The 21279-nt window shown below is 40.0% G+C and overlaps 2 protein-coding genes and 1 non-coding gene across 5 annotated transcripts in view; 1 reads left to right on the top strand and 2 right to left on the bottom strand.

Moving 5' to 3' along the window:
* Nucleotides 1-1950: 1950 nt before the first annotated feature.
* TIMM23B (translocase of inner mitochondrial membrane 23 homolog B) lies at nt 1951-21224 on the bottom strand. Of its 2 annotated transcripts, none has more exons than XM_075505222.1 (7): nt 21044-21224; nt 20392-20450; nt 17241-17334; nt 16930-17014; nt 14469-14527; nt 11728-11838; nt 1951-2622 (listed from the first exon to the last, which is right to left on the bottom strand). In XM_075505222.1, exons 1-7 carry the CDS (start codon nt 21138-21140, stop codon nt 2507-2509), a joined length of 621 nt encoding a protein of 206 aa, XP_075361337.1. In that variant the 5' UTR covers nt 21141-21224; the 3' UTR covers nt 1951-2506. The 2 variants fall into 2 exon arrangements, with proteins under 2 accessions (XP_075361337.1, XP_075361338.1); XM_075505223.1 differs by lacking the exon at nt 21044-21224 and adding an exon at nt 20532-20915.
* LOC142411987 (small nucleolar RNA SNORA74) lies at nt 15159-15361 on the bottom strand. Its single transcript, XR_012776345.1, has one exon. It is a non-coding gene; the product is annotated as a small nucleolar RNA SNORA74 (small nucleolar RNA).
* PARG (poly(ADP-ribose) glycohydrolase) overlaps nt 21203-21279 on the top strand; it is a 72020-nt gene continuing 71943 nt past the window's right edge. The window contains exon 1 of one of the 2 annotated variants that reach the window (XM_075505220.1): nt 21203-21276. The gene's annotated coding sequence lies outside the window, so the exon portion shown is untranslated. The remainder of the gene's footprint in view (nt 21277-21279) is intronic. The other variant, XM_075505218.1, reaches the window with a different exon arrangement.

Raw genomic sequence — 21279 nt, 5'->3', positions numbered from 1 at the left:
AACGTGGATATACTTTTGGTCACAGCTTTAAGTACCAACTTTATACTGCTGTATCAAGTACCAACTTGATACAGCAGGACACATTAAACTGTGAACACAGTTAAGTCTTGACATAGAATATCACAAAGATGTTCTCTGTATTCCATATTTACAATTCACCTCCCTCGGTGCTGCCTCCATGCTGGTTGTAGTTCATAGCTCAAGTTATGGATCACTCCATGTACAAACTGTTTATAAACCAAAACTTTTAATAGCCCTAGAAACAGTGCTGTTTCAGAAAAATGCACTCAGCTCTGCCCCCGAGGCAAGCAATTCCAGGAAAGTTGAGGTTATTGCAGACCAGATGATAACATGCTAAGTCGTCTCAGGAGTCAGCCTAGCCTGAAGGTTGTGGCAATTTTGAACTTACAAAAGCTTGTTCCTACATCATCTCCAGTGCACCTAAAGGAGGCAAGACATTTGTTAAGCTTCACAGCTTTCCCACTTCAATTAGGGGCAGAGAGCTCCTGGGTCATATTTCAGTCCTGAAAAAGTCTCTAGCAAAACTTAAAGATACATTGCAAAGTTCCTGACACTTAAAAAGCAACCCTCCCCCACCATCAACCTCCAAATTGGCTATCAAGCCTTTATCCAGCATTGTCAAGTGTGTAGGAGTGTAAGTCAGTCCTATTAACACTGACCAAGAAACATGGGCGGGGAGGAACTCACCGATGGCAATGGGGGGAGAAAAAGCAGCTCAGGAAGAAAGTGCATGCACTTTCCTGATGTCCCACCCAACAGCACTGCGCAGCTGGCGACTGTCAGCTTTCTGCAGCCTGTGAGTAGGACAGTTTCTTTGGTGGCATGGCCCTCAAAAAAACTGCACGCTAGAAGGTCCAGCTCTGATGATACCACAACAGTAATACACAGCCCACTAAAAGACAGTGGAACATAAAGCTTAACAAGAAACAGCATTTACAAAGCGGGTGAGAAAAGACCTGTTTTCTCTCCTTTATGCTACATCTACTTAAGTGCTGGCATAAAGCATCTACTTTGACCTGGTATCCAAGCAAAGCTAATCGAGTTCAACTGTGAAGGCTCGTTAGCTAGAGCACTTGCTCTATAAAAACCTAGTCTCAGAGGTCACCTCCTCCTAAAGAGGCTTCTCAACAAAGCTGAATTTCTTGGAAGAAGGCAAGAGCTACCACCTTCCCTCTACTGCTTTTTTTGTTGTTTCGATTTTCTTGAGTGCAACATAGTTATCAAGAGCTGTTTCAGTAGGAAAATTCAAGTAAACTCTTGTTTTGCATTAAGTTGTCTACCGAGAAGTAAGGTTCTTGGTTTTTTCCCTTGTGCTGCCTTCACACTGTCTCAGACCAGTTTAATTGTTTACAGACTCTATTTAAAAACTGAAGGAATGAGCTGTTATACAAGAACTCTAATTACTGAACTAATTCACAACTTACTGTTTAATTTATCTGCAAACAATGCTTGGCACATGGTTTAACACTGGAGAAGGTGTAGGTTCATCACATCCCTTCGTTCTGCCAATAACTTATAAACATCACTTGGGGGAAAAAGTTCATCACTAATTAAAAATCCTGTAATAGGAAATGAGAGGAGTATTTATACTGTTTGGTTTCTAACTGTTGGCTAAATGAGTTCTGAGATCCTGGAGCACCCAAGTGTTTTGATAATCCACTGGCAGCTGTTCTGCAACAGCAAGAACGTCACCCAGAAACAACCAGTTCCTTATTTATTAGAGCAAATAAGGGAGTGGAGTCAAGCCCTGGTATGCCTCACCATCACCTCGCATCAGGAGACAATCAGTTAGTTCACTTCCCCTCACCCACTAACTCCCCCAGGATTTTATCACATTGATCCTTCAAAACAAAACTGTACATAAGAGTCACTGGATGCAGCACATTTTTGTCTTATCAGTAGTAGGAACAGCAAAGCATAGAAACGGTATTGCGTAATATTTTTTTATTAATTATGATGTCCCTTTTTACAGCTTACCCTGCGCGGCCAGAATAACAAGCCTTGCCCTGTGCCAATTGCTACTTAAGGCTCCCGCTGGCTCCAGCTGCCCGGGCGCTGGCTGGGTGATGCACGCTGAAAGACTGCAGTGAATAGCTCTATGGACACGGACTTTATTATGCAGCGCTATCGTTGTGGTACACGCAACCGAACAAACCTGGTAGTGCAGCAGGTGCAGCTATGGGACTTGCGCATGCCTCGTAGCTCTGGCCCAGGGCTAGCTCGTGAGCGTGTCAGGGAGACTCTATCTTGGTGGCCACTCTGCTCACTTGCAGGTCCAACAAATATTGCTGCCTCTCCAGCAACTGGCTGGTGGGAAGGAAAGGGCCAGTCCAGCTACACGGTGTCAAGAGGTTTCTCCCAGCATAGCTTCCTTCGGTTTCACACTAATTGTAAATAAAATAGGAAGGGGCACCAGACAGATCTTGCAACTGATTTGATCGGTGACTATGCAAGCGTGTCCTCCGTCCAGCGCTGGCTGCCCTGCTCAGAGGGACTGCCGGGCTATGGAGCCCTTCATGTGCTCCCAGTTGTTATAGAGAGCGTAAAGGCCAGTAAGCGTCAGACCTACAATACCACCTCGTGCTATCCCACGCACTCCACCTGAAAAAAGAGAAACAGATTAAAACCCATTAAAGTTACATCTGAGGAAATGGTGAGCTACAGCAACTTCCAAGAAGCTGTTCAAATCCAGAGGCATCTTAATGAAACACAGTTTTTCTTTTTTGAATAACTTTCCAGAAAGTGTACCAGTGCTAATTCTACCCTCCCCTCAAACCTGCTGCCAGGCTGAAGGTCATTCCTGATCCTGACACTAATTCTGCTGGTATGACCTCCTCTCAAACTATGTTAGCACTACTGTCTGAGTGAACCACTACAGAACACTCAAAGTCAAGCTGGCTTTTCCCAAGTCCTACTTTATCTATTCCATCTGTCCTCAACACAGGTGTTTACAGACAGAGATTATCTCTTCCTGCTTTAAGAACACCTCCATTTAGGATTTCAGATGAGAAATAATAATAGTGTTCAGCAGTTTGAGTGACTAGGTTTGGGGGGGAGGAGAAAGGGCAGGAGGGAAATAACTAAACACAACAGCAGCTGATGCGGACGTGACCTTGGGTGCCAGAGATTCATGAGGGCCATCCCACAGAACTTAGCACAGCTTTTGTGTCTTTGGAATTTTAAAGCCTTTTGAAAAGAATCAAAAAGTAGATGAAAGGGATCAACTGACAAGAATTTACTAGGGCATACATTGAACAACTTCCTTTATTCTTACTATTATTAATCTGCAAAATTATAATCTTGCAATGGCAAAAATTGAGTCACACAGATGATTAAAAAAAATAATCTTTTTTAAAACTATTTTTACTGTTCAATCAAGACTTGAAGCTTCTCCAAGTTGTGAAAGTAAAAATACAGGGCAAGTTTTGCTAATACCAGCAGCCAGCACACCTGGTTGGAGCTAGGAGTCAGACGGCATCACAGCTCCATTCCACCCACATGAGGGTTGTGGTGTACAGGGGCAGAAAGAAGTAGAGACTTCCGTTGGTTTACTAAATAGCAGAATGTTTCTATTCCTCAGTAATAGGAAGTGCCTTGGCAAAGCTCCCAGAATGCACTACAAATGCACAGGAACACCTGAGTGTATGACCCTCAATACTAAGAAAACTTCACTGAATTTGATTCTGCAATGTTTATCAATCCCAGCCGAAGCAAGTTAGATAATGTGTTCAGGATATAGAACAAGGCCAGTTTCTGCTTACAGCTAGATAAAACCTGCCTGCTTTATTGGTAAAACTGACAGTGGAATTCAGGTTTCTCAAACTTGAAAAGAAACGCATCTCAGTTATCAGTGACGGGTTTTTTTTTCCCATTATGGGTCATAAAGTTGTCTCACAGAATTGCATTTAGGCTTGTAGTGGGGCAAGAAGCTGTTGGCATCAGCTAGACTGAGACTGCATTACCTGTGCTGCAAGATTAAATGGATTTCACTGGAGTTGTTAAACCTACTCACATTGCCTAGGCATGTAATGAAACCAAGAAGCTGCAGAAGTTGGACTTGGTACTAGAGGTCATATCTAGCCATAGTTTCTAGAAATTTCATTGCCAGACTAGCTGTGACGATTCCAGAATTTTCTGGGATATAAGCCTAACTGAGTTCACTGCCCTAACTGTTGAGAACTCAACAGCTCTAAGGAAAGCCATACTGTTTATGCACCTACATGCCTAAATCAGGATTTAGGAACACAAATGTAGACTTCTGCTTTTGATAATTCATCCTGAATTTGTTGCACAAAAAGCTTTTCACATGAAGGGGTTGCAGCTGGGTACACAGAACTAACCATGTGCAAGCAGCTTCTGGCAAAAAGCCACAGGTGAAATTTAAAGGACACTTTATGAAAAACAAATATTTGAGATAATCTGTAAAAACACTAACTCCTCGTTACTTTTGGGAAAAACGAATACAACATTACAGAGCTTGATTTTCTGCTGTTTATATTAGGAAGCAATTGCTCACAGAAGAAACCCCCGGAGAGGGCTCCTAACTGTTCTGGTGTATGGGGAAATGCACAAAACGTGGAACATCCTCATAGAACCCAACGCAGTACAGAGCTATGACTATTCCTGTAGATTCTTCCCTCAGCCCCCAGGTTCAATTCCTCTCCTTTCCCCTTAAAATCCTATTCTTCCTATGGAAGAAAGGTAGGTGGAAGGCTGATCAAGCCTGGCTCCAGATTCTGGGAAGTTAGGATTGTACAAGAAAGGTATCTTCTTTAATTTGGATAGCTGAGCTGCTTTCTAGCATCCATGCAGACTTGGACACAGTGCTGCTAAGACATACTAACACTAAGACCTAACACAAAAAAATGTTATTAGTATTTTCATGTGCTGAGGTCAGCCAGGCGAGGATGGCAGCTCTGAATCCACTTCCAAAGGGTCAACCACTGGGCCTAAAGCAGTCTGTAGGTCTTGCAGACAACTTAGGGACTTTGCGGAAGAAGATGTCTCAGTGGAAGTCTGTTTCATGAACATGAACTAAACTTGTGCAGTTGGTATAGGTGCATTAATGAATTAGAAAAAATCCAAGAAGAAAACATACAAGAAATGTTTCTTACCAGGTTCCCTACACCTCCGCTACAAAATTTTACCAGTAATTTATTTTGTAGCAGTTGCATCTGGTTTCTGAACTATCTGCAGAAATTACAAAGAAAGGGAGAGAAAAAACCTTCCTTTCGCTAACTGGTTAGATTTACATTTGAGTAAATACCTCCAGGTCCGTGGCAGACATCAAACAGTAATGCACTGTAGAATGCAGCCCCGTTGCTGGGCAGGAAATGTTAAGCTCTCTGAGAAGATTACCTTGTTAAAAAAAAATAAAATTCTCCACTCCCATCTCAGCTGTGTTTGCATGATAGAACATGTTCCCACCCCTCCTCTGCAATCACTCTCTGCAAGCCTCTGATACCAAGTCTGCTTTGACAAACCCTGCTACAAACATGGTCGTAAGCCTCTAATCTTGCATGTCTGAGTAAGATAACTTAAAGTTCCAGCTGACAGACATTTCTGAAAGCAGGTATTTTGAGATTGGGCAACTTGCACAATAGCTGAGAAGCTGCTATGGGTTTCCAAAGATACATCTGATGCTCTCTAAATGAGAATTTAGTTCTCTATTTGGCTTTAGCTGCTGCACCCTTTCAGCATAGAGTATTGTTCCTCTTCTATGCATTTAAAATAGGTTTCAGAGTACAATATGCAATGACACACAGCATTCTAATAGCGCAGCTTTGCATTTCTCCATAGCATGATCCGCTCCTAACATTGAATTTGACTTGTATAGTAGGTAAAACCATTATCTATATTGCATAACATAAGGGCAAAATCTTCCATTTAGGACCTTACTGTCTCTATTTCAGAATGTGTTACTTCACTATCCTGGCATACTTCCTGGGATGTTTAAAGCAAGAACCATCCAAGAGCAAACATTAGAAATACCTTAACTGAAAACCCAGACCCACATATTTATGCCAAACAAAAGAAGTGTAATAGTAAGTTGTAATTAGTTTTCTGTCTTCCAATCTCTCTCTCCCAGATATTCAGAATGCAAACAGTTTCTCTTCCTTTAGGGCTTCCAGGAACAAAAATATTTTTAAATGGTTTAAAGGGCCTGACTCTTCAAATGTACAAGTCAACCTCAGTTTTGCTCTAATTCAAGCACAGTGGTAGCTAACCAGACCCTCTGAACCATCAGGCAGACATTTGTTTGAACATCTGTGGGTGGTCCTATGTCAATAGAAAATTCAAACAGTTTCCTCCTGATGCTCCACAGGGGTCATTTTATGAAATCTTGTAAGCGGGGGCAAAGTCTGTGGGTACAGAAATTACTGAGGAAACTGATAAACTTCTTTTTGGAAGCAAGATAGATTACAGAAAAGCATGTTCCACTTTCATACTAAGCTAAGACAGTATTGTGGTTAAAATACAGAAATAACAAAGCTTGAAACAGGGAAAATTCCTGTAGTAACTGTGGTGTGACGGCTAAATTAGAAAAACAGTAAGGATTTACAATTTAATTTACAAGTTTAGAAGTAGTAAAGCTGTTGAAATTACTTGGCAAACATTATTAAAATTCCCTGTTTTCTCACTGAGTGAAAGCAGCAGCACCTGACTGACAGGAGACTACTTAAGCTACTGTAAATGGCAACAAGAACCCTGCAAATCCCTGCAAGCACTGAGAACTCAGTTCACTGCTTCTGCTTAGCAGAGCTGGGCAGAAGGCAGCACTGCTTTCAGTGGCCATGCGTATTCTTAGACATTAGCCCTCAAGTAGCAAAGAAAGCCCCAACAAGCTATTACCTGTAGCGCCTGCTTTAGTTTGCTCTTATCTCTTTCTTATTTCAGACCCGAAACAAAATCCTTTCACTAAATACCATTTGATTAATAGTCCTATAGACCTGTTATGTTAAAAGCAGGTTTTAACAGAGGTTCTTAATTTCTAAAATGGCTGACAGCTCTGAACTTCAAAGTTCAGAAGCAAATCCCTTACTTGCTTTTCTCCAAATAATGCAGAAAATTAAGATATCCCCGGGCCACACCTGCAGCAGTCTGCAAAAAGCTCCTCTTTCCCCCTCCCCACCAAACAGAAACAAGAAAAAAAAAACCTGTCTGGCCCAAAGTAAACCACAGATTGAGCCCACAGGGAAGAGACTTTTATAGCTCAATAAATAGTTAGCTAACACAACTGCCGTGAACTCCTATCCACTGAATGTCACAAAACTGATTGTTTTGAACTGAATGTCACTGGCTCTGGCCAGACTTTACTGCTAGCAATAGAACATTTAGCCCTTCTTAATTAATTCATAATGTATTGACTTTTCAGGGTTGTGTTCTGAGGTCTTAAAATGACACCTACTCCCTTCAGCTATTGCTAGAATGCAATTCCCTTCTCTTCAGATGCACACTATTTTATACAAATTAGGTAACATCTATTGTGCAAAAGGCATGAGACGCTCTATCTAGTATCAGGTTCCTACTGCACAGAAGTACAGTAAACAAAATAATTTAGCTTGTCCAAAGCATTACTTTATTTTTGTTCCTGTTTTCCCTAACCTCAAGAGGGGAAAAAAAAGTTATCTAGGAAAAAGAACATCTACAACCCGTGTAAGCCTCAGATAAGACGTAGTTATTTAACTTTTTTGCTTACTGAAGTCTCTGTCAGGAATTTCAATGAGAAATTAATGGCTGTCACACTGGGTCAGACCAAAGTCCCACCTAGCTCAGTATCTTTTTCCTGAGTGATTAATCCTGCATGCTTGAGGAGGAGTGTAAGATCCTCAGCCAGCTGTACCTTTGTGACACGATAACTGGAACCACGTGCATTTTCATGGTGGGAGGGAATAATAGTGACTTAGTGCACAGTGACAATCATCTTTTTGATTTTTGCTACTTTCAGAGACTAACACAATTATGAGAAAACAAAACAAAGAGCCTTAATTTAGAAAAGAGGTTGAAGATGCATGCAACAGGGCTAAATATTTGTTTGTTTTAAGATATTAGTGTTTGTGCTTAGTAACATTTATCAGAAAAAAACTTGGCATAACAGATCTTAATTTCTGCCTTTGCTTGAAGCTGAAGAATAGAGAATAGTATCTTATTAAATGGAAAAGCCATCCTCATGGACTTAGGATAGCAGACTCCTTTTTAACAAAACTCAAACAGGATTCACTAAGTTGCAACAACATTTCTACTACATATGCCCCTGGCAAAGGATCACAAAGGGTTTTCTTTCATTCGTCACTCAACTTCTACCCAGAACATTCAGTTTAAGTTGTGAGCTCAAAATGCAGCTTCCATGAAGTTGCAAGACCAGTGTAACAAGTTAATAGTGTATTCACATTGGTACACTTGGGCTAAAATCTAGTAAGTAATCTTAGTATTAAATTTCATTTCAAACAAACGTGAAAACTAGAGACACTTTGGTCAAAGGGATCAACTAGTGTGCTGTTTCAAAGTTCCTCAAATTAATTTTACTTTCAAACTCAATTCAACATCTGTTAACCTAAGCCATACACTACGCTGAGACGGATTCCAGCTAACAGTTGGTTTATAATGTCAAGTTAACATTATCTGATTCGCTCCAAGGAGGACCATTAGAGGTCCTGGGGACTTAACTGCTTTAGTCACTTGCAATGGGGAACTTTCAGTGACTAACGCCACTTCCAGTGAATAGAGGAGGGCTGAATTTCCGCAGTCCTCACTTGCAGACTTTTTAATCTTCTCTCACACAAGCTGTCTGTTAAGTAGCCTTGCAACAAAACTGCTTTAGAACATTGGTATTTTGGAAAGCCGTTTTTGTTTGACTGCTGGCATTTTGGTAATGATTAACACCTCTACAAGGACAAATTGTGAAAACTGGGACCAGTTTGGGGCAACAAATCTCACCTTCAAAAAGTCTTCCCACTATTTTTTTTCCTGTCTACTCATCCCCCTCAGCAAAGGCTTAATCATTTGTTTCAGAAATTCAGATGAGGCTTTGTAGTGTAACCAAGAGTATTTTTCAGCGCAGCAGGGTTGCTGATGTGACTCCTCCATCAGTGCTATGTTTAAACATGAACCAGAAAGTCATAATAAAAAACCCACCATACTTTATAGTTTCTTCTTAAACACATTCCTGATCTCTTTACAAAACAGAAATGATGGAAGTGGGAAATCGGAGTGTTTGAACAGCACTGCCTCCAACTCCGTATCCACCCTTTGTGAATTACCGAACAGCCTTGATTTGAAATGGCATGTTTGTGGGAGTTTCCAGCCGACATTAAAATATGGGGATTTATAACAGAAATGTCCCTGACAGCTTTCAAATTTTCCTTTTTTAATGCCAACACAACATGGCATTCCATGTAACACAGGAGACGATTACAATCTTGATATATCGTCACAGATGTGAACTGATCATTTGCATATGGTTTAAATATTCAAGATTTTTTTTAGGTAAATATATATTGATGCTGGGTAAAGGCATAACTTAGAGGGAAGCTTTACCATACAGAATTAGGAAGGGCATTCTGGCATAAGGTGACAGGAGAGGAAGCATGGGAGAAGCAGCAAGAGGGATAGAGCATGAAAGAAAAAAAGGAAAATAAGATTGTAATTAAATTCTTCAAACAGATGTGAATATAATCTTTTTCACTTCCAGAACTAATCCTTGACATCTAAGGTCTACTGTGCCACTCAAATTTCCTGTATATGGTAAAAAATGTTATTTCTTTTGAGTTTCTGTGCACTACAGTCTTATGCATAACACATACTTGAAATACCATACTGTAATGAATACAGATTTATTCACTACATTCACCCTTGTCAGTGTTACTGTCAGCTCAGTAGATCTTATATTACAAAACAGAAGTCCCACGGTGCTCTGGGAAGAAAATTTTTTGTAGTGTCAGATGACTGTGCATGTGACTGGAGTAGTTATCCATGGTTGCACTGTGCCAAAAAGAGAGATTACACATAATGCCAGCTGTATACTTTGGAAAGGTAAGGGGGAGCTTCTGCTGGAGTGTAAGATGGCAGTTCTCCTTAATGATAACTTCCTACAGAAAATGTTAGACTTCTGTACTGCTACCCTATACAGCTGTTGTTGGCAATCTGGCATATTACTAATGAAATCCCAAATAAATAGTTGATTACAAGAGAGCTATGTGCTCTTGCAAGGTTAAGTGCACAAGCTAGTATTTATGAAGGCTGCTCAAGCCAATTATTTCTGGTTTCAATTAGTGTAGGCCAACAGGAAAATAAGACTTCTCAAACTGTTTTGCCCCATATATAACGCTGGCCTTCAGGAACACTTCTAAGATGCTGAGGCTCAGTTAGATATGCAAAAGTACATAGGTTAATTCTAGAATTATATCCTCAGTAAAATACAGGTGAATCATATAGCCAAACCTTTACCGAAGTACTTAAAGCTTATTTTTTTTTCCTGTGTCAATCTGTCAATGTCAATCTGTGGTACCCAGTAGTCCTCTAAAAAAGATGATCCCTCCAATTGTTGAGCTTGGAATATGTGTTAACAGGCGTTTTGCTGATGAAGCTCAGACCCTTTCTTCTGCAAACAATTCAGTATGCATCAGCAAACTAACCTTAAATCTATGCTGTTCTCAAATAACATTGTCTGTTGGTTTTGACCACTATGCAAAGACTAGAGTCCTACCACAACAGTTTCACAAACAACTAAGCAATAACTTTATAAGTATATTAGTTTCTTTCTGCATACTTTAATGACATGAATTTGTAAAACTGGTTTACCAAGATCTTTTGTCTTAAGGAAAAAAAAAAAGGATCCATGTTAAATGTGAATTCCTGATTTTCACTTTCTTGAGAGTGAATTTTTTATTAACCCTTAATTGGAAAGTAATTTTGCCTTGCACTCTATTTAGGATTGTACTGGATGAATACCACTGTTTCATTTATGCTTAGAGAAGCTAATTTCATTTTAATATTTCTAGTTATTGTTGCTTAACCTCAGAAATAGACAGCATCAATTTAAGCTTTTTCCTTTTTGGCATTAAGAAAATCATTTCAATTGGCTGAAAAAAGACACTTAACTGCATTGCATCTAGCAGCTAACTGAGACCTATTAGTTCAATATCCCCTAACCCACGCATTGTTTTTCACACAGCTAAGACTACTTAAGGAAAACTTGCATTTAAAAAAAAAAATTCCAGCTGAATTAAAATGGATTTTTTCCAACTTGCACAGGACTAACAATAATCACAAGAGCCAAATTATGTCTGTTATACACTGAATAAATACTCAAATGTTTACTCAGATTTATAGTTAGATTGTATAAAATACATACCCAGCTCATTCTTAGCCATGTTTTTCAGGTATAGCAGAAATAAACCCAATAGTTTCTCAAGTCCATGAGTGGATGCAGGCAAATGGGAACTACCTTCCAAAGTGAAAGGGGGCAGGCAGGGGGAGGATTACTCAGAACACAGCTTGACTGCATCAAGATGAAAATTATTGAAGTGATTCATGTGTTAGTACCTGGAGCTGCAAAAAACCTACATTCTAGTTCTGTGTTCCTAGTGTACCATTTTTACACTGCCGATTTGCAGATCAGGACAGTATTTAGTAAAAGTAATGAGAATCCTATGAACTAGGATAAAGCACAAGAAGAGGAAAACTAGAAACATTTTGCTACTCTACCAGTGCTTTTGTACAGCATTCCTGTCAAGGTTCCAGCAGCTATGGTGTTCAGGTCATCTTCTGCACCTCGTGTTTTTTCAATGATGACTCCAAACGCACTGTAAAGCAGAGCTGGGAAAGAAAAACGTATTAAAAAATTCAAGTTAGAACTCCCATTCTCTGAGACACAAGGCTTGGAATCCAGGCTCAGTGTAGCTACTTAGACTATGCTTCTGAAGCACAGATTTTCTGTTTAATAAAGGGGGGGGAATCCTCTGCCAAATCCTGTCTTTGGTGGTTTTTTCCAGACCTATTTCTATTTTATGGATAATTCTTCTTTCTCTAGCTATAGTTTGGTTATAAAGTAGCATTCTTCATGACATCTAGTACTGCCTCAAGACATGATAAATATGTGATATAAAGCACTGACTTAAGTTTAAGCCCATTTTGCTAGTTCAAATTTGTTTAAAAGACTTTGAGGGTTTACCTTTGTACTGGCAGGCTTTATACTGTCTTCTGTGGATGGCATGAAACTAAACTCAACAACACTTTCTAGGTAGCAGAGAAAATTATTGCCCACGTGTGACTGAGATGAAATGCACGTTAAATGCAGCATTGAGATCATGTTATCAAGGGCTGGAGTACAATGAGCTATGTTTCCCTTATCAATGACTATTAGATTGCTTGGGATTTGACATTTACAGCTGCTTCACCTCTTCCTGAATATGAAAACTTTGTTCCCGAAGGGCCTTTTGCTTGGGGGAGAACTTTGGGGACTGTCCTGGAAAAGGATTAGAAAGAGAGATGCATGGGCTTTTAGTATGGATGCATATATAATCTATGCATTTTGATGAAGGGAGAAGGCACCCCCATCCTCACCCCTCATGACATAATCATATTTCATGCTGACAAAGAACAGTAGAGTATGTCATCATTTTAAAGTGATAAAGACACCATGACACTTGAATTCATCCCTTGTCCTCCAAAGATTTGAAATATTTACTTCTGCTAAAAAGCATGTAAATCCCTCATAAGCAACCATATTAATGTCAATGAGTTGAACAGTAGCATCTTTCTCCATTCAGCATAGGCAACGGCATTTTACCTTGTCTTAGTAGCATGTACTATTAACAATGAGGAGAAGGAAGAGCTGAATTCAACAACGTTTTTAAAAATAGTTTAACACAGATGTTGCTACCTCTGTTCAGGAACAGAATGACAAAAATTGTCAGTAGTGACAAAAGGAATCTTTGAGGTACAGAAATGCTGCACAAGTGAAATAAGATGCAAAAATACTTCAGCTCCTTGAAAGGAGCTTCTCTGGTAGCTAGGATAAAGCAGAGCTATACCAAATCCCAAAATATCAAGTTCTGCTTAATCCTGTGACTTGGGAGGCCATATTTTATAAGAAAAATAACAATTTGTTACTGGAATGCACAAACATTTTCTTGAGCAACCTTTCTTCAAACACAGCTGAAAAAACCTGTTAATGTGTCACTTAACCTGGAACCTTGAACTGCGGTGTGCCTGCATCTCGGTTTTCAGACACGTTTTGATTAGATTTGCCATAGAAAATAAGAAAAAAACAAAACAAAACAAAACCAAAAAACACCCCACCATAAAACTCAGTAGGCAATATGCGTCTCATGGAAAGTGCCATTCTCACTGTAGTTTAGAATCCTATCTCTAACCATAGCCTCTATATTATGCCTCAAAAGCTGATGTCCGAGTTAAATGGCAAGCTAATCTACTCTTTAGAAATAAGACTGAAACAAAATGTAATAAATGCAACTTAGTCTATGCTTTGATGCATTTTTCAAAATTCATATATATGTAGACTGGGTTATAACATGATGTAATCTCCATTTTAAATATTGCTAATTTATCTTCTATTACCACTTTGTGGGGCAATGAGTTCCATCATTAATCTTCTTCAAAATAATTTCATCGGTTTTGGATTTCCCCTTTCAAAGTAACTGAGCACCCTTTGCTCTTAAGACGGGGGGGGGAGAAGCCAAAGAGCTTGTATTATCTAGGGCATTAGTTATTCCACTGACTTTTATGAAATCATCTGAAGTTGTTTTTCTGAGGTAACTGATGTGATTTTTATTTCCCATCATGTGTGTGTCCCCCCTCCAACCTCAGTTCACAGAATTTTCTCTCTCACACATCAGGCTTTTGATCATTTTCTTCTATCTTTTTTCTAACCTGTATTAGTTATAAGCAACATTTACATTTAAAGTAGGCAGTATCATGTGTGATTTTTCTAGCTAAGCTACCATCAGAAAAGGATAAATGTTGGTAGTCACTATCACATTTATTCTACACATAAACATTTTGTTGGCTCTTTAACTGGAAACAGACATCAGGCAGTTGCTCACATAACCACTGAGTCTCTTCTTAGCTTATTAAAGTTATTTCAAAAGTATTCAATTATAGATTGTGAATTAACTGGAACTTATTAACAAGTAAGCATTACCTACAATTTTCAGTTATTCCTGTCATTACATAGATAGAGTTCTTGTTTGTAATATACTAAAAATTTTGGGGTTTAAATACAGGCTTTTGGCTACTTATGCTTCAAATCCTATTTTAGCCTTTAATTTCCTTTTCATTGTCTACTGAAATGCTCTCATGTTCCAAAGAAAAAAACCTGCAGTTCTTCCTGATGGATTTCATAATGAAAATTTAGAGAATACACTTTCCCATCAAACAGTTACACCTTTAAACTGTTTTTCTTACAAAATAATGAGTTTACTTACCCAGAGATCCCAGAGTGTTAGCCCATAATGCTCCTTGCCTTGTCACCATATTTAGAATTCTATAAAGGAGTTAAAAAGGTATTAAAACCTTCAGTTCTCTGTGTTTACATTGAGGCAGTGTTTATGATATGATTGAGGCATAATGTGTTTACACTATACATTTGATTAATAAAAATGGAATAATGAACCAAAAGCCCTTCAAAACAAAACAGTTAAGAAAAAGCACACAGCTTGGTAATATATAATCTCCTCTACCACACATACTACAAAGAGTAATGCATGCAATACTGAAGGCAAATATTTAATCCTGTCAAGTTTTAAGAAAATCTTTCTCTCTTTTCAAGTCAAACTTCCACCTTACCAAGAATCCAATCTCTTCCCTTCAAATGACTTTCCAACCTTAGCTGATAAATGTTCCTGACACGGTGACCACACGTAGCTACTGAGAATGACTGATACACTTATGCTGACTTAACTGGGTAAAAGAGCTCCAACAAAGCTAAAGTGCTCTTCTAGAAGGTGCAATACAGGCACCATGTGTCAGGGAGCATGGTGCTGCTTGAACAAATGGGGTGGGTATTAAAAGCAAGTCTGAACCAAAGCACGTCAGGAAAAAAAGAGGCAATCTTTTGCATTTCCATTTGTCAAACTTGGCACCCAACAAAAGGTAAAGTACTCTGAGTACTTCTGTATGTATGCTTCCAGACTAGCACTAAAGAGGGGAAGCAAATCTTTAGCGCACTCTCAGGGAAGCAAAATGCCACTTCTTTTTGGCATCAGCTGTCTCCAGAACGGTGACAACAGCAGCCAGAAGAAATGGCTGATCTTTATCTCCCAGCAGTGTAACACCATCACAGGCACAGTACTGCTCTGGACAGCTGACTACCACTGGAACTTAGTTTATCATTTAAAGCAATGAAAGTGTCACACTTTATGTTCCTTCTGATTTGAGTTCATTTTCCACTACTTTTCCTTTTTTTATAATCTTCATTAGGAGACACGGACCACTACTGAATATGGTTAGGTAATGAACTAAACAATAATGGAAAACTTCATTTTGAAACAAGAGAAAAAAATCCAAGAAGCTAGGGTGTTGACAATCTCCCCCTAAGTACAACCCCCACCCTCATTTTGTTAACATTACATTAATTCTGAATTGGTAAGAAAATTCATAATTTTAATACCCATGACATACCGTGAGATATTTGATGACAGGGGATTAACAGCAAAATTCAAATTCATTAAAAAAAAAAAATAAATCTGTGTACATTAAGGATAAATTTGAAGGAAATCTAGCTAGACAAGTCTCTTCCCTACATCCGATTAGGAAAACATGGAACTTATTACACTGTTTCAAGGTGATGACCTTCAACAGGCCTTTTCCCTCGGAGGGCAAGGACTAAGAGCAGCACGTGCACTGACTGCCCCCTGCTGGGCTCCAGCCACCAAAGCTGGCGCTTAACCACATGGTTTCGTCTGACTAGGCTCCTTCCGTATACGTAAAATACAATTCTGTTCATCTAGAACATCATGGAAGAGTCAGAATTATAGTGGGGAATACTTTGGTTCTATCTTTAATTCCACAGATGGTAAAAGAAGGGGATGAAGAATATAGAAACAATATTTTAAAAGGAGCAGAGCCAGTATAAACTGCACTGGGAAATACTAAATTCCTCTAAAATTTCCTTTTCCCAAAGTATTCTGTGAGAGTGAAAATGGTTTCCCCCAGTTATTTCACTCCTCTACTTTCCTATGTATCCTTCACAGGCACTTAAGTTTTCGTATAGTTATGTCTAAACTAGCTATAATTCTAGGAGGAGCATGCTGCAGGAAAAAAAGTGTTCCTATCTTTACTGCATTCTTTGAAACAATCAGGTAAGGTGAAAACATGGGAATGCCATGGGTGTTCATGGACGCTGTAATCCAGAACAACTTCCATCATGCGATACTTGCTCAGCAGCACGCACCAATGTCATCCCTAATGCAAATCCAAGCAGGCCCAGCTTCTACATTTTAATCTCTTCCTGGTTTTGGAAAGTTTGGGAAAGAAGAGAGAACTCGCTCTCAAATAAGCCACAGCAAAAAATAGCTCAAACCAATTTGTGCTTCTTCTGGGAATACTCCAACATATAAAAACACTGTTTTGACTTTGAAGTAGATTTCTAATAAATATCAAAGTAGTAATTTATTCTCAAATATTTAAGGTAAGTCAGAGGACATACCAGTTGTCACTAAATGAAAAGCAAAAAACTTGAACTGAACTAAAACTTGAACTGAACTGAACTAATTATAACTAAAAACATTTCATAACTTGATGAAGACAAACACTGACTCTCATTTGCCCCCACTAAAAACACAAAACTAGATTTATTTTTGCAGTATATTCAGATCTAACTTTGTACAAGATGGAAGAAACAACTCTGTCACTAAGATGTACTTTTTTTTGAGACTAAACACTTACTGTACATTTCTAGGTTTTGACCACGCCATATTCTGTGTCTCCTTCAAGCCAAGTCGCAAACCATTCAGCGCACCAAATGCTGCCCCTAGTTAGCATAATATCAGTTATTACTTTTTAAGAAGGAGAAAAAGGAACAAAAAGAACAATACTAGAAGCAAATACTGAGAACAGACTTCAGTGTATAGACTGAAGTCAAATAGCTGTTTATGTAAGACTAGATTGCAGAACAAAACATTTACAATCTCGTCAATTACTGTAGTAGAGAGGTGTTACGTGGACAGTTGGGAAAAGTGAAAAACACAACCACGTACCTGTCATACAACATCCTCCAATGGTAAAAAAGGCCAGCTCAAATCTGCCTCGAGTTTTGTTGGCTCCTGTGGGCAAGATAAACTCATCTGTATCCTGGGGGAAAACAAAACAAATCAAAGAAACACCTTCGTATTTTCCAAGTGTACCTGCTTCAAAATGTAGGGCATATTAAATTTTTTTCTTTAATCCATACAATGAACTAAAGAAAAAACAGATACAACCAGTGTTTCTGGAAAACTGTTGTCTACGCTAACACAGAGATGGAATATACTATGTGTATATTTTAATAACAATGAAAAAAGACTTTAAAAAGATAAAGTGACTGAGAGCTTTTCTTTTTCCCTAGCTGTCCTAACTTTTTATAAATTACATCAGGCAGCCAAGGAACTCATATTATGTGGGTTGTTGGTTTGTTAGTTTCTTTTAAAATGATTATTTGCTTAATTATGTATTATATCTTGCAGCAGGCAATACAAGACTCACTGCCCTCTGAAAACCTTCCTGTTGTCTGATTATGCAGCACTGTTTCCTCACTGAGCAACCTACACTGATGCAGTAATGTATTAAGGTTTCCCACTACTCTGACACTAAAGAAAAACTGCCTTTGTGCCAAAAGAAGTATTTCCTTGCACTGCAATAAGTGACCTATTTTGAAGACATGAAAAAAGCAAGGAATACATTCAAAACTGGTGATGATCAGGCATGAAATATGTGAGGCTGGTAGTTTTTTACCTGTGCATCTTTCTCCCACAGGGACAGGCTTGTGTTCTCGTAAATCAGATTGGTCTAAAAAGCTAGAGAAATGGGCTGATAACTAGCATATGTGTAGAGATAAGGTGGGCCAAAGCACTTTTTCAATATGAGACACTGACAAGATGCACGCGTGTTGATAAGGTGCTAAAGCAGTAAGATCTCTTTTTATGCTTCTCTGCTTTCCAGTCATAATATTATTCATCCCCATTTAACTGATACATGACTGCAACAACTGCAGGTTCAAGTAATTGCATTCTAAGGGGTTTTCTTAGTCTATACTTGGCACTAAACGTGGATGGCAACACGTTTGCCATATAGAAAAAATATATAGCTTCTAAAGCTGTGAATACTTTATCAATAAACCAAACGTATAATATGGTTTCTATCCTCCCTGTTACTAGGTATTTGGAGAAATTCAGTGCGTACATTAGTTAGCAGTTTCTTTACAGTTTTCACTACTGTCCAAGAAGTCAAGATGAAGCAATCACTGTCTGTATGTAACCTCTATGTTTCTATAGAGACAACAACCTAGGAAGCCCATCCTCTAGATTTGTGACAGAGGCTGGCATGCTATTTTATAATGGATACCCGCCTAATGTAACAAAAGCATTGCAGAAAACACATTGGTTTGTGCCTGCATTAATGGGCTAACAAAGAAAGTGGGTTTTAAAGTCATGAGCACCACTGTAGCATTCGTTATTATGGGAAGACCAGGATCAAAATGTAAGATTCTCAACAATAAGGCTGACTTTATCTCTGCATTCTGAAAGCAAATGGATGGCCTTTAAATACAGGAGACCCTCATCCCTTCACACCCACCTTCACAGACAAACCAATTTTAAAGGCTAATAATTCAAGTTCTTATATTTTAAAATATTAGCTACATCTTTTTCCTGGAATTTTTAGAATCACAGAATGGTTAAGGTTGCAAGGGACCTGTGGAGACTGTTTAGTGCAACCCCCTTGCTCAAAGCAGGGTCAGCTAGTGCTGGTTGCTCAGGGCCGTACCCAGGTTTTGTGCATCTCCAAGGATGGACACCACACAGCTTGTCTGGGCAACTTGTTCAAGTAAAAAAATTTTCTCTCACATTTGAAATGGAATTCCCTTTTATTTCAATGTACTTGCTAGTGCCAAACGTAAAGAGCAGTGAAGTGTTACAACACAAACTGTAGCCTCTAGTGTTACGTCAACAGGTATTTTCAGAACTGTTTTATAAGTTACTCATGACATTAATGCTAATACCTTGTTTTCTTTTAAAGCAAGCTTTTTTTTTTTTTAAAAAATATTAGTATACACACACTTTGTTCCAAAAACTCTGTTACACCATTTTTTAACACCAACATGTTCCCAGATATACTGTACTAACTAAACAAGACAACTTTAGAGGGTATTTTTGGAAGAGGTCTAAATAATCACTTAGCATTTTTTTGACCACTCAACAACAGCAGGCAAGGTAATCATGCTAGTGAATCCACTTCAAACAGAGGCATATCCCCCGTTTTCTACCATTATGGCAATGTTACATTGTAATCTTGACTACAACAGCTTCTAGTGAAAGAGAAATACAAAAAACAGTCCCCAGAACTGCTTTCAGAGCTTTCCACTTACAAAAGCAGCAGTGACCCAGTGTACTATGAAACAAAAGGCACACAGATTAGCAGATACAACTGTTGACCTTCAGTGCTACTTCTGCAAAATTTAATGTTCTCAGATAATATAAGCCATATATACATAAATATACAGAAACTATTAACTAAATAAAATCATTAAGACATGCATCCTTACTGGATTAACTTAAATCTTTTCAGCTGTAGTTAATATTGCTGAGAAAGGAAAATGTTACAGGATTTTAAATTATTTTATTTTCCTTATGGTGGCCTACGGGCCATCATGTTAAGCTAACTAATATTAAGCTATGTAAGTACGATAGCTACATTATTCTGCAGAATAAAATGGAAAGCTCTACTTCATGATGGTCTCCCTTCAGCTGGGAAACGACATAAGGAAGAGACACAAGGAGAGTTTCTGGCTGCTGTTACTGATTGAAGGGGCTCAGTGGAGGGCGTGACAAATACCAGAACTTGTGCAAGGGTGCGTTGGGGCTGCATGCCTCAGAGTAGGGAAGGAGACCTCCACTTTTCAATAGCAGCAGGCTTATAGTGACACAACAGCCTTACTTATCCTCTGTATTAATAATGGTTTTCTTCTCCTAGATGCCATGGCACTGCAAGCTTTTATTAGGAACAACACTGAAAAAAATCGTTCCTTTCAACTGTTCATCAGTTCAAGACTTCAGTACACACTACACAGCACTGCAGGATTTTTGAGGTCTTCGCATATGACCATACAAACAATGGAATCTAGTCCAACACAATAAAAACAAGCCACCTTCTCACCTGTACTAGATACCTGGGGTCCAAGTTTAAATATGGGGACAAAGGACTCATTCCAGTTACTGAAAGGAAAAAAACAGAATACTTTAACACCAATTTCCCTAGTAAAAATTTCACATCCAGTAAGTTAAAAGGGGGCAGACCTCGTGCGTGGAAGCAGTGAAAATTCTGCCGTTAAGTTGCACAGCTGGTCAAAATACGACACCGACTGACAACCCCCTATTGTCAAGAAGCGCTACAGGAGCGGCACGGATGGGATGGACACGACGTCTCTGTAACCGGCGCCCGTCGCAACACGCTGCCATCGCCGAGGGACTGGCGGTAGCGGAAGCTGTCTCCCTCTCCCCTCCAAGCCCCCGGCAGGCGCAGCCGCAGGAAGCGCCGTGGCTCGCCTTCCCGCGGGCGAGGCGGCCGGCAGAGCCCTAGCCCGCTGGCGGCGCGGCCCCTCGGCCCCTCAGGGGCCGCTCTCGGCTGCACCGGCCCTTTGCCTAGGCCGCGCCATGTTGACTTCCGAGAGCGGCCCGCAGGGTTCGGCCGCCCGGCCCTGCCCCGCTGACGGGAAGAGGATACCGCCCCCCCTCCCAGCCCCACCACCCCGGCCGAGGGCGGGCGCTGCCGCAGGCCTCGCCGGTCGCCCCTGCGCGCCGGTACTCACGTGGCACCCCGGCCAGGTCGGCGTGGGAGTACCCCACCCCGCCAGCGCCGAAGAGGCCGCCGAGGCCCGTGCCCTTGGAGTTGCCGCCGCCCTCCATGGCGCCGCCGGGCCCCGCGCCCGCCGCAGCAACGACTTCCGCGCGCCGCCGTAAAGCACGCCGCGGCGCTTTCCGGCCCGCGCTGCTTTCCGGCCTGCGCGCCCGCTGCCGGCGGGGGAGGAGCGCGGTCGCCATGGTG

The sequence above is a fragment of the Mycteria americana genome, chromosome 6, assembly GCF_035582795.1.
Source record: "Mycteria americana isolate JAX WOST 10 ecotype Jacksonville Zoo and Gardens chromosome 6, USCA_MyAme_1.0, whole genome shotgun sequence".
NCBI classification, from domain to species: domain Eukaryota; kingdom Metazoa; phylum Chordata; class Aves; order Ciconiiformes; family Ciconiidae; genus Mycteria; species Mycteria americana.
This window is presented reverse-complemented; position numbering and strand designations above follow the sequence as displayed.